Raw genomic sequence first — 13845 nt, 5'->3', positions numbered from 1 at the left:
CTAGTTGACCCATTAATGTCTTCATATGGATTTGATTAATCAACAAGTCCCAAGTAAACACATAAAAATCTGACCGAATAATCCCTGTAAAACAATTAATTTCATTAAGTCCTAAGTAAACATGCCCTTAGCCTTTAGCGTTTTGGGCTCTAGTTATTGAGTCAACAGCAAGCGTCGATTTATTGGCGACTTGACTGACTCTTAGAGCCTAAATTAAATTTCAGGCAGGATTTAAAACCCATGGAAATTTGATTTTACCATTTTCATGGCGTCTCAATTTTATTTTTTATTTTATTTTATTTTATTTTTTAAAAAACTTTTTCCTACTTATTGGCCGGAGTTCCACTCGGAAGCAATTTCTCTATCCGTCGAATAGAGAGAGGGATGATTTTCTCTACTTTTGAGAGTGTTTTCACTCTAGGTGGAGAAATGACTTGACTTTATTCTCGGATAGGGGAAGGATTGTCTACATCTCACCTCTCCCATACACCACTTATGTGGTATTGGTTTTTGTTGTTGTTGTTGTTGGTGTGTTAGCCTTTAGCGTTTGTGGTGTAAGTTGCTTCGATCTAGTTCTGTTGTCGTGGGCTTATGTTTTAGTCGCTTGTATTGGTTTAGCTCGGTAGTTTAATTTTGTACATTTCAAGGAGGTTTCATTTTTCGATGAACTTCCTTTTAGTTATAAAAAGTTTTCCTCTTTTTGCAAATAAAAAAAATATGGACCGTTTGACTACTGAGTAAAATTAAAATGAAAACGACATCGCTTCAAGTTTTCATCAAATAATAACGGCAACATACTATTCCCACATTCCCTGACACATACTGTCGTATTAAAGCTATTAGGGTTAAAATCCCACACCCTTTTAGGGATTATCTTTCATATATTTATAGATTACAAGGAATTAAAGAAAGACTCAAATAAATATACAAGGGAACAAATTCTGTCTATAATTACACCTAGCTTGCTCAAAAAGAAAACGTAGTTACTTTGTCACCAAGATATCGTTAATACCCCCCCTCAAGCGAACAGGCGGTGGGCCAACTTGAAGCTTGGTACGAAAGGACTCAAACAAAGGTCGAGGTAGACTCTTAGTGAAGATATCTGCAAGCTGAAGATGAGTAGGCACAAATTTCGTATAAAGCTTTCCTGAAGATACAAGCTCACGAACAAAATGATAATCGATATCAATGTGCTTAGATCGTTTATGTGATACAGGATTCTGACTGAGAAAGAGAGCACTTCTGTTATCACAAAGAATTGTCGGGCGATCAGGAGGCAAAATGTAAAGTTCACGTAAGAGATGAGTGATCCAGACAATTTCAGCTGCAGTATTAGCCAAAGCCCGATACTCAGATTCGCAGCTAGATCGAGCAACCGTAGGTTGCTTTTTAGCACTCCAAGAAACTAGATTGCCACCAAGGAATATAGAATAACCATATGTTGACCGTCGAGTCTCAATACACCTAGCCCAATCCGCATCCGAGTAACCAAGTAAGGAAGGTTTGGGCGAATGATGAAAAGTCAGTCCAAATTGCAATGTACCCTTGACATAACGAATGATACGTTTAACGGCCTGAAAATGATCAAGAGTAGGAGCTTGAAGAAACTGGCTTACTTGATTTACAGCGTATGATATATCCGGGCGTGTGATGGTGAGATACTGTAACGCGCCCACGAGAGAGCGATAGTACGTAGGATCATCATAAGGAGGACCATCACTCGTAAAAGAAGCAGCCGTAGGTAATGGTGTAGAAATAGGCTTGCTGTCCAAAAGTTGTGCGCGAACCAGGATATCATGAGCATATTTAGTTTGGCTAAGAAAGAGACCCGAGCATGGTTTCAACGATACCATATTAGGGTTAAAATCCCACACCCTTTTAGGGATTATCTTTCATATATTTATAGATTACAAGGAATTAAAGAAAGACTCAAATAAATATACAAGGGAACAAATTCTGTCTATAATTACACCTAGCTTGCTCAAAAAGAAAACGTAGTTACTTTGTCACCAAGATATCGTTAATAAAAGCCAACCCATTCTCTTTATAAAACAGAGTGCGTGGATAAAGCCTGCTATAACCCAAACAAACCCCGCCACACCGGCACCGGCGATGCTGCCGGAAAATCCAGACACACCACCACCGTAACAAACTCAACAACATATCACAATGTCACCGTCTTCCAACAACCAATCATCCACTCGCGAATTCAAACACAGAGTCCTCACATGCCTCAACAAATTATCAGACCGTGATACACACACCGCTGCAGCAACGGAGCTCGAATTCATCGCTAAAACTTTATCTCACGACTCAATCTCACCGTTTCTATCATCAATCACGGCTTCCGATTCATCTGATAAATCTCCGGTACGTAAACAATGCGTTCGATTAATCTCTACATTATCAGAAGCTCACGGTGATGCATTATCGTCACATTTATCGAAACTTTTATCCGCAATCGTACGGCGTCTCCGTGATCCGGATACTTCCGTTAGGTCCGCGTGCATCGCTGCTACAGGCTCAATTGCGTTTCATGTTACGAAACCGCCGTTTACGTCTATTGCGAAACCGTTAGTTGATGCTTTGGTAACGGAACAGGAATTGAATTCACAGATCGGCGCGGCTTTGTGTTTAGCTTCAGCTGTTGATGGCGCGCCGGATCCGGAGCCGGTGTATTTGAGGAGAATGTTTCCGAGAATTGAGAAATTGTTGAAGTCTGATAGTTTTAAGGCGAAATCGGCGTTGTTTACAGTGTTAGGGAGTCTGATTGGTGCCGGTGCTGCTTCGAGCACGGCTACTGTGAGGAATTTAGTGAGCGTTTTAGTTGAATTTGTGTCGAAAAGTGAGGATTGGAATACTAGGAAGTCGGCAGCTGAGGCGTTGGAGAAATTGGCTGTTCTTGAGACTAATTTGTTATCAGAATTTAAGGCGCCATGTTTGAAGGTGTTTGAGGCTAAGAAATTTGATAAGGTAATTAATTTGCTATAGTTTTGTTGTAACTGAAACGTATTTTGATTGTTCTTCATATTGGTTACTTAAATTGGCACGGAACCTGTTTGATGTAATGCACAGGTGAAAAGTGTAAGGGAAACTATGAATCATATGATTGAAGCTTGGAAGGCGATTCCTGATGTGGCGGACGAGGTATTAACTCCACCTGAATCACAGTCATCTTCTAAAGGTATGGCTATTTTTAATCAATTAGTCCTGTAAAGTTTTTGTGTTCTTTGTGATGGATCAAATAAAGCTATAAAATTACAAGTTAAATTCTACTTATGGTGTAATTTATCTTGTGATTTTGGGATTAAAGGAGTGTGTACATGGTATACATTCAGACATAAATCATCTTTTCCCTCATTATGCAGAAGCTGAAGTTGTTAGTGATGGAAGATATCCACCAAGAGCCTTAAAATCAACAACTACTAATAAAACAGTTGTTTCCAATGGTTCTTTGAATGTTAATGCGACTAGACGGATGTCATTGGACAATAGCAACAAGAAAACTGGTCCAGCCATGTTTCGGAAGCTTGATCGCAAGAAGCCAAATTATCAGGAACTTGACACTGGTGCAGCTACTCGTTCTGCAAGTCTGGTTTCTGTTAATGACGGTCATCTTAACACCAGATTTGCAAGAACAGAAACAAAGCGAGAACTTTCCAGTGAGATTGTTGATGAAGAAAGGCATGAATCTGAATATCAGAATGCAAGATTAAGTTCCACTATTGTAGGGAGCAATTTTACTGAGGATATCCATAAGAGCGTTAAAGAGAGGGAGGAATTATCGTTGATTCGAAATCAACTTGCTCATATTGAAACCCAGCAGTCCAATCTGTTTGATCTACTTCAGGTAAGTCAGCCAGTTACTAATGTTAACTGTTCAGATTTTTTTATGCAGTTGGTGATTGCGAAATGTTTATTACTCGAGGATAATGTTGGAATTTGTTTACCTTTCCATCCAGACAACCCGGGCCACTAGCTTACATTAAATTGAACGCCAAATTTTAAAAGCAGGTGGTTTGTCACTATATCATGGGGCTTGAAAAATAAGTTCTACCTTCTCACCATATGTTTGAAACATAATCACAAATCGTGCTGACATACAAATATAATAATATCTAAAAATAGAAATAGCAAATCTTTGCAGCAGATTGAACCCTTGGAACTGTATATAGTCGACTTCTTTCTGAATTTCCATTGCTTTCTTTAATCTAAGCTAGTATTTTCATTAATAGCTTAATTATTATACTCATTAAAGTTGTGAATAATGTATCTATATCTGACTCTTTAATTAAAATATAGAAATTCATCGGAAGCTCACAAACTGGGATGCAATCACTGGATACGCGAGTGCAAGGCCTAGAGTTAACACTGGATGAGATATCGTTTGATTTGGCCAGGTCAACTGGAAGGTTGTCACGTACAGAACCTACAGAAACCTTGTGCTGCAAGTTACCCGGTGCTGACTATTTGACTTCTAAGCTCTGGAAGAAAATGGAAATTCAACAGTCCAACATTAGAAATTCTTCATCCCAATTTTCAACCACACGCCACATGACTGGCAAGAACATGAATATTAAATTGCGTGACCCAATGAATAGGGGATTTCGACGTAATGGAGGTGGTAGCGGGTTAATCAAGAATCCATTGGCTGACGTCCACGTGAATCCCCCATGTGGTTTCTGAGTTTTAACTTGCGAGTCTGTCTTTTGATGCATTAATACGCTATGATATCTTCCTACCGCAGGTATTCTTACAGTATATATTCCATGTCCATGTATTAGTGATACTAGTAGCCTTAAGCTCGTGAATTCGTTATGGAAGCAAGAACAATGATGCATAGTACTATAATGGGTGAAATTGGAGAACAGTTGATTGTGAATATATGTTGATAATACTTTCACCATGAATCTGTTTCTTGTCTATAAGAGATCAAAGGTTGAGTTGATTCATCTGGATATGTCATCTTTGATGAATCAGGGCAATTATTGCTCTCATTAATTTATTTTGTTACCTTCTTTGTTCTCGTGGCATATGATCAGGAGCATGTTTCTTTCTTTTAAGCCTTGCTTTTCTCGGTAAGTGCATATTCAATACGATCAATGTACCACTTGTGTCATTTGTAACCTTATATGGGCAAGCATTTTGCTGAACCACTTGTGTCATTTTGTAACCTTATATGGGCAAGCATTTTGCTGAAACAGAAGAGTATATTGACCATACTAAAGTAGTAGCAATTCCTATTATACTGTTTTTACCCGTTGTACTATTGAAAAATTAAGTAATCAATAAATGACAAGAAGATTGAATAGGAATTCAAACAGGTAGCTTAAAATAACTTGATGTTAGTACTTGGTAGTTTGAATGTTTGACAGTAAGCGTCCTGTTCAGAATACATAATGGAACAACATAAAACATAAATACTAATAGCGTCTGTTTATTTATAGAAATTTCACTAACCAAATTACGGTATTCATATTTAATCAACAGTTGCAGTAAAACTTCATGAGGTTTAAAATGTGCATTTTCCAAATAGCATACAAACCATTAGATCACCTATCTTCATAACCAAGATCAAGTCATGATGAAATAAAATAAAGTGACATAAATTGTGTTATTCCGTCATTTATTACATGAACGGGACAAGCACCAGATTCTCTTCATTGAACTTTTCAGAGATGCTTGAAATTAGGGAAGCTAATTGACTTGACCGTAGAGATTGGAGACACCACAACATAATGAAAATATGGCTTCTATTCAGGTGTCACGTCATTCTCAGGCTTCTGAAACAAAAAAACAAGCGAAACTTGTAAACAAAAGATAACACGGACACATGTGTAAAAAATGTGCGTTCATATCAATTAAAAAGTATAGAGTAAATGCAATGAATGGAACATCAACAGTCAACTCTAATATAAGTTCTATCACAGGATAGAAACCACGAGTAGTAATTTCAGAATGAGACTTGCAAATATTTGTCATTAACATAGTGGTAGCATGTCAAGATCAATCATGAGCCCCTACTCCAGTATGCCAGATCTCAAATCTACAAATATCACTACATAAATATTAAAAAAAAAAAAAAAAAAACAAATAGCAGGGGTCAGGGGAAGCTATGCTAGACGCACTCTGGAAAAATATGATAGGCCAACCATTAATCGGGTTTAGTTACATGACCCTATTTACCCTTCGTAAATAATTTCATATGTTGCTGCCCTTTGAATATTACTTGGTGTATGAACACTTGTCCAAACAGAAGAAAGAATCGCATATCGTTTCTTCATTTTTAATCAGAAAAGTTTGTGTAAAGTTTAAACTTTGGAGTTGCTTTAAGTTTTGCAAATAATGACTTTTCACCTCTATTAGAAACCATTTAGATATTTATGATAAAGACAACAACAATGATGAGTTATCTACACTTTCTTGCTTACAGGGTTAAGAACAAAGAGCTAACTTTGTATTAGATGTATCATTTTTACATAATAGTTGAACTATGAGAAGATTAGTTCAATACTTTAGTTCTACGTTAGGATTAATGGTCAAATTACAAATAAAAGTTCATCATTTGATTGTTTCGTACAACTCTTGGTGTATCCTATCGTATACACGCATAAAGGCACAATATTCGCATGAAAATAGCATCAGGAACACTGAGAACAATGGTTTTGTGAAACTGGCCGTCTAGCGTTCTCCGCTGTACAGGCTTCTTCCGTCATGCATAAAACCTGAAGGCCGCCTAGCGCTTAAGCCCTGGACGGAGAGCGCCACATTCAGCGTAAACTTCGGATCACGAATAACAGAACGTATCAACATCTGACACGTGTCCCCGAATAATTCGGTGGATCTGTCACTATAAATAGACCCCTTGGGTCGTCATTTTACACATTCAGACATCCTGACAATTTGTGAGCAGAGACTTCACCTTTCTCTCTCTCACATAGTACTTTCTCTCACTAGAAGTCATCCGGCTAATAGCTAAACGCTAAACGGACAACAGATTGATTAAGCCACCCCACAGATTTCCAGATCTGTGTGCCGGGTCTGCAGGGATTATTTCCTAAGGGTAAAAATCAATCGGCAACACTCCCCCATCTTTAGCTAGATCACTTCTAGTGTTGTGCTAACACACTAAGCCTTACCTCATAAGGAAATATGTGCTAACAATGGCGCCATCCGTTATTAAGACGAATCATCTCACCAACACTGATAAAGAAGGCGAGGGTAACGAATTGGTACCCATTGAAGTAGGCATGATACATCCATGGAAAGCTGGACAACGGAAGAAGGCAGAAGTGCTAGAAGATTGGGAAGAGCAATTAATATCATTTCCTTCTATGTTCAACACAAATCAATCCGATGGTCCAGTGGTTATAGAAGCACGAGTTGCTAATTGCTTAATACGCAATATTTATACTGACACAGGAGCTGGAGCAGACATTATGTATGAACATTGCTTCATACAGCTTCCCAAAGATGTGCAAGAAAAAATGAAGGAAACATATGTGCCGTTAGCAAGTTTTACAAGTGAACCGTCTTGGTCCGAAGGAAGCATTCTGCTTGAAGTAACCTTAGGCAAGTCACCCTTAAGACGCACGGCCAACATTGAGTTCCTGGTAGTTAAAGCAAATTCACAATACAATATAATTTTGGGACGAACTGCTTTAATGACGTTTGGGGCTGTAACATCAACTGTGCAGGCATGATGAAGTTTCCAACGCCAGGCGGAATAGCAACGTTGTATGCAGAACGGCAGAAGTTAATTGAGTGTTCTCAAGTAACAAAAGCAATAATTAAGCCAATAATACATGATGATGGGTCAATTTCGCCAAATCCACAGTTTCCAGATCAAAAAATTATAATTGGGCATACGTTATCTACGGCATGTAAAGAAAAATTATACATCTTGGCAACAAATTTAGACGTTTTTGCATGGCAACCGTCTGATATGACCGGTGTCCCAAGGGAAGTGGCAGAACATAGGTTAAATGTGAATCCTAACATGCATCATGTTTGTCAAAAGAAACGAGGCATGGCGCCAGAAAGAAGCAAATTCCTCCGTGATGAGGTACGAAGTTTGGTAGATGCTGGGATCTTGCGAGAGGTAAAATATCAGACATGGGTGGCCAATCCAGTCATGGTTAGGAAGCCGGATAACTCATGGCGGATGTGTGTGGATTTCACAGATATCAATAAAGCATGCCCAAAGGATAATTATCCCTTACCTGAAATCGATTGGAAGGTTGAATCATTGGCAGGATATCGATTTAAATGTTTCTTAGATGCAGCTAAGGGGTATCATCAAATACCTATGGCTTTAAAAGATGAAGAAAAAACGACTTTTCACACGACGGAAGGCATATTCAGTTACATGAAAATGCCTTTTGGACTGAAAAATGCAGGAGCAACATATCAACGACTTATTGATATGGCTTTTAAGGATCAAATTGGGCGAAATCTGGAAGCGTATGTGGATTATATTGTTATAAAAAGTCATACTGAAGAAAAGATGTTACGAGATATACAAGAGACTTTTGCATCTTTGCGAAAAATCAACATGAAATTAAATCCCAAGAAGTGTACGTTTGGTGTGGAGGAAGGAAAATTTTTAGGTCACATAGTTACAGAACGGGGTATTAAAGCTAATCCTAAGAAAATTCAAGCAATTGAAGACATGAAATCGCCGGTCAACAAGAAAGACGTTCAAAGATTGCATGGATGTTTAGCAGCATTAACAAGATTTCTGTCTAAAGCAGCTGAAAAGTCGCTTCCATTCATGAAGGTGTTAAAAGGTTGTTTAAATAAAAAAGATTTTGTATGGACGGCGGAAGCCGAAAATGCATTCCAAGAGGTCAAGCAGTTGTTGAAAACGTTACCCACATTAACAGCACCAAAAGAAGGGGAGACCTTAATTTTGTATTTAGCTGTCTCAAAAGAAGCAATTAGTTCTGTCTTAATCGCAGAACGGAACGGTGTGCAAATGCCTATATATTTTGTTAGCAAAGTATTGCAGCTCAGTGAAACGAATTATCCACCACTTCATCGCATGGTTTATGCCCTTGTGCATACTGCACGACGTTTACGAAGGTATTTTCAAGGTCATCCTATCTTGGTGTTAACAGATCAACCGTTGAAGCAAATACTCCAGCGTCCGGAATCATCTGGCTGTCTAGCAAAATGGGCCATCGAGTTGGGGGAATATGAAATCAATTTTGCTCCCCGGAATGCAGTTAAAGGACAAATTTTGGCAGATTTTCTCTTGGAAACAAATGAAAAGGTGGAATACGACAATAAAATGGCACCACAACAGCATGTGTGGGAATTACACACTGATGGGGCCTCCAGTGAAGAGGGAACAGGTGCAGGGCTGGTTTTAACAAGTCCAGACGGAGAGGAGTATACTTATGCATTGAAATTTTGTTTTTATGTGTCCAACAACGAAGCAGAATATGAGGCATTACTCTCCGGCTTACGCATAGCAGCGGAAATGGGCATAACAAATTTACGAGCATATATTGATTCTCAAATTGTGGCCCAACAGGTTAATGGAACGTTTGATGCACGAGATACATCAATGAGGCAATATGTAAAGTTGGTGGGAGACAATTTCAAAGAAATTTGATAACCTTGAAGTTGCAAATCCCTCGAAATAAGAATAAGAAGGCTGACGTTTTAAGCAAACTGGCTACTTTAACCTTTGATCATTTGCACAAACGAGTGTTGGTTGAAGAGCTTAAAGAAAAATCAATACATGAAAAACCAATTATGGCAATAGTTGAAGGTAACAAGGAAACTTGAATGACGCCATATTTGAGGTATTTGCATGACGGAGGGTTACCCATTAACAAGACGGAAGCCAGAAGAATAAGAGTAACGGCACCAATGTATGAAGTGATTAGTGGTGTTCTTTATCGAAAGTCTTACAATGGTTCGTTGTTAAGATGTTTAACCAATGATGAAGCATTGAAGGTAGTCAAAGAAATGCATGAAGGAGTTTGTTCTCAACACTCCGGCTTCCGTACTGTAGCATCACGGATTATGCGGCAAGGATATTTTTGGCCTTCCCTTTATCGAGATGTTGCAGAGATCATAAAAACATGTGAGAATTGTCAGAGGCATGGTACAGTACAGCGTCTCCCAAAGTATGACTTGATACCAGTATCATCTGCTTGGCCGTTCTGTAAGTGGGCGATAGATATTGTGGGACCATTCAATAGAAGTACTGGCAATGCTAAGTTCTTGGTGGTAGCAATTGATTTTTTCACAAAATGGGTTGAAGCAAAGGCTTTAGCAAAGATTACAGGAGAAAATGTCAAGAAGTTTGTGTGGCATGATATAGTGTGCCGTTATGGGGTTCCAAATGAAATAGTCAGTGACAATGGCAAACAATTTGCAGAGAATCCATTTCGAAGCTGGTGTGAAGAGCTAGGAATAAAGCAAAACTTTACATCTGTTGCTCATCCTCAAGCGAATGGACAGGTGGAGGTTACCAACAAAGAAATTGTTTGTAACACCCCAGGTAAAACGTTCCCCGTAGCATGATATTGTCCGCTTTGCAGAGATAGGGACGTACCCTTGTCTCCCCCGTAGGTTGCTCACGGATTTTTCTTGGCGACCAAACACGACGAGCACTTTCCCAGGAGGTCACCCATCCTGGTAGTGATCTCGCCTGAGCACGCTTAACTGCAGAGTTCTCATGGGATCTGCTGCGCTTGTGGTCCCAAAACGCGTCATGCTAGGAAAGGTCTCCACACCCTTATAAGGCATGCTTCGTTCCCCTCTCCAACCGATGTGGGACGGATGTAACACGGATGTTACAATCCTCCCCCCTAATGGGACACAGCGTCCTCGCTGTGCACGTTTGGTCCGGGGCCTGGCTCTGATACCATTCTGTAACACCCCAGGTAAAACGTTCCCCGTAGCATGATATTGTCCGCTTTGCAGAGATAGGGACGTACCCTTGTCTCCCCCGTAGGTTGCTCACGGATTTTTCTTGGCGACCAAACACGACGAGCACTTTCCCAGGAGGTCACCCATCCTGGTAGTGATCTCGCCTGAGCACGCTTAACTGCAGAGTTCTCATGGGATCTGCTGCGCTTGTGGTCCCAAAACGCGTCATGCTAGGAAAGGTCTCCACACCCTTATAAGGCATGCTTCGTTCCCCTCTCCAACCGATGTGGGACGGATGTAACACGGATGTTACATTGTTGGTGGCATTAAAGCACGGTTAGGATTAAGTCAAACTGGTTGGGTGGACGAATTGCCAAATGTGTTATGGGCACACCGGACAACTCCAAAGCGGAGCACGGGGGAAACACCCTTCAGTCTGGTATATGGTACAGAAGCAGTAATACCAGCTGAAATATGTGTCTCAACACAACGCATTATGGCATTTGATATTGAAGATAATTCTGAAGCATTAAGGGACAATCTCAATTTGTTGGAGGAAAGGCGATTGATGGCCGCCATCCGGCAAGCAGATCACAAGCATAAAATGGCAAAATATTATAACAAGAAAGTAAAGCATACCCAATTTGCAGTTGGTGATCTGGTGCTACGGGATAATGAGGCAAGCAGGCAAATCAAATTTGGAAAGTTAGCACCAAAATGGGAAGGACCTTATAAGGTCACAAAAGTAAATCAGAACGGATCATACATGCTTGCTGCGCCATCCGGCGAGCAATACGAAAGAGCTTGGAATGCAATGAATTTAAAGAAATTTTATGCGTAGTACTATATGCATGGGCAGCTTGATCACCTGTCAAATGCATGAGATGTAGTCATAAATGTAAAAATTTCTTTATAAATATGAATAATAGCGATTATTCTTATGGCAATATTTTTTCATAATTTTTATCCGGCCAAGGATTTTTTAGCCCAGGTGTCACATAGCTGTGTGTCATCCCTACCTGCAGAAAGAAAGATAACCTTTCGGTGGTAGAAGTGTAATCATACTCAAAATTGTTGTATCGATAGTGAGTCATGTAGAACTCACTAAAATATCGAAGCGTTAAAGAGAATCTACAAAAATGTCATGACACAAAACTTATATACACAAGCTACAAAGCAAAACGGATAACGGACAATAGCGTCCTGCAAGATATTTGAAGGCAAAAATAGTTCACAACTTTTCCTCATGCGTTTCATGACGGAAAGCGTATAATGGAAAATACAAATCCAATGTATGAAAGCATAATGGTTGCAAAGTAACATATTCATATTACATGCATTTTTTTTTCTCTGAAAGTGTTAAAAGCTTCAGACATTTTACTAGTAATTATAGCAAAAACAATATTAGAAGATATACAAAGCATATATAAACATAATATTTCATTCATTTTGTGGGGTGTAATTCAGTACATAATCTATAGTTACATCCGGATGTTTACAAAGATTTTCAAGATCAGAAAACCTCATATTCTATTGAAGCACCGGCTGCATCAGCCTCTAAGATAGCATTTTCATTAATCTTTGATGTAATCACCTCAGGCAGAGGATTTGGAAGTTCTGGTAGTTTTCTCTTCATAAAATTGAAAAAATTTAATCGTTCAGCAGATTTCGCAAAGCGGACAAACTCACGGATCCTGTGAGATAATGTCTGGCAGTTAAAAATACGGTTAACAAGGGCAGGAATCCCAGCAATTATACGTCTTTCATTCTCTTCTTTGGCTTTAACTTGTTCTTTCAGAGCATTATTCTCCTTTACCAATTCTTCAATCCGGCTTAAGTGCTGATTTTCTCTGAAAGATAGTTCTTTCACTTGTTTACTATACTCTGCCCTTTGCGTGTTACAGTGTTCATAATGCCTCTTCATCATATCGTAATCTCTCTTTAAAGATGTAGCTACTTGTTCCAGCTTGGTTATTTTCTCTTTTTCAACTGATAGTTCCTTCTTGGTGGTAATTTCATTGCTTTGTAACTCAGATAGACGTTGAAGATCATTTAACCCAGAAGCAATGTTAAGAATAATACTTTGCGCCTTAACTTTCTTAGCATCTGCATCAGAAAGGCTGCTGAAAAATTGGGCAAGTGAAGGACATACCATGGCATCCAAAAAGTTCATAAAGTCCTCGTAAGAGTGTGGTGGTCCCTTTAGAAAGGAGGAAAGTGTATTTGTATCAAGGTTAGGAAGCATAATTTGTCTTTGAGAAGAACTAGTGCCGGCTTCTTGTTGAGCGGATGGCGGAGCGTTTTGACCAGTTCTTCTTCTCTTGGCGGAGGGCGGAAGAGTTACTAGTGTAGTGCCTTGGTGGGATGCAGTAGCTGTTGGAGATAAAGGGAAATTGTTATTTATAAACGAGTTCCAATACGATTCACAAGATTTCAAATGTGGCATAATGTATAAAGAGGGGTTTGGATTATAAAAACCACCAGTACTAGGCCTAAAAGAAAACAAATTCAGGTTTTGGTCTAGTATTTTACATAATTTAGTCCTATCATTCTCATTAACCGAGGCACGACGTTCTCTAGAAGCAATTTGGTTCATACCTATGTCCGTTTCTTCATCTTCTTCTTCTTCCTCCTCCCTTGCACCACCCTTTTCAGGAATGGGAGTGTCATCAATAATTTTTTGGGTGGTAAACTTAAGTTGTGAATAAATTGATGATCGCATGGCGGTAAGCGGAGTAATTTCTGCAAAAGTTTTGAAGTCACAGTGATTAGTTGGGTAAACAAAAAGAAGCATCTTATAAAGCATATGTAGCAAAAATAAGCACTTACTCTTTCTCCCAGCAAGAACGCAGGCAAAACCTTGAGAAATATCCCAATCCTGGCTTACAGATGTCAATGATAACATATGTTCTTCATACTTGACATCGTTAATTTTTTCAGACTTCAACTTTTTGAGCA

The 13845-nt window shown here is 39.2% G+C and overlaps 2 protein-coding genes across 2 annotated transcripts; one reads left to right on the top strand and one right to left on the bottom strand.

The window, feature by feature from the left end:
• Positions 1-983: 983 nt before the first annotated feature.
• LOC139889254 (uncharacterized mitochondrial protein AtMg00810-like) lies at positions 984-1853 on the bottom strand. Its single transcript, XM_071872217.1, has one exon. The coding sequence runs from the start codon at positions 1851-1853 to the stop codon at positions 984-986; it is 870 nt and encodes a 289-aa protein (XP_071728318.1).
• Positions 1854-2169: 316 nt separating this feature from the next.
• Positions 2170-4963, top strand: LOC139889253 (TORTIFOLIA1-like protein 3). Its single transcript, XM_071872216.1, has 4 exons — positions 2170-2973; positions 3076-3184; positions 3369-3850; positions 4303-4963. The coding sequence occupies exons 1-4, from the start codon at positions 2170-2172 to the stop codon at positions 4684-4686; spliced, it is 1779 nt and encodes a 592-aa protein (XP_071728317.1). The 3' UTR covers positions 4687-4963.
• Positions 4964-13845: the final 8882 nt, after the last annotated feature.

The sequence above is a fragment of the Rutidosis leptorrhynchoides genome, chromosome 2 (genome assembly GCF_046630445.1).
Source record: "Rutidosis leptorrhynchoides isolate AG116_Rl617_1_P2 chromosome 2, CSIRO_AGI_Rlap_v1, whole genome shotgun sequence".
NCBI classification, from domain to species: domain Eukaryota; kingdom Viridiplantae; phylum Streptophyta; class Magnoliopsida; order Asterales; family Asteraceae; genus Rutidosis; species Rutidosis leptorrhynchoides.
The sequence above is the reverse complement of the archived record's forward strand: the minus strand, read 5'-3'. Positions and strand labels throughout refer to the sequence as shown.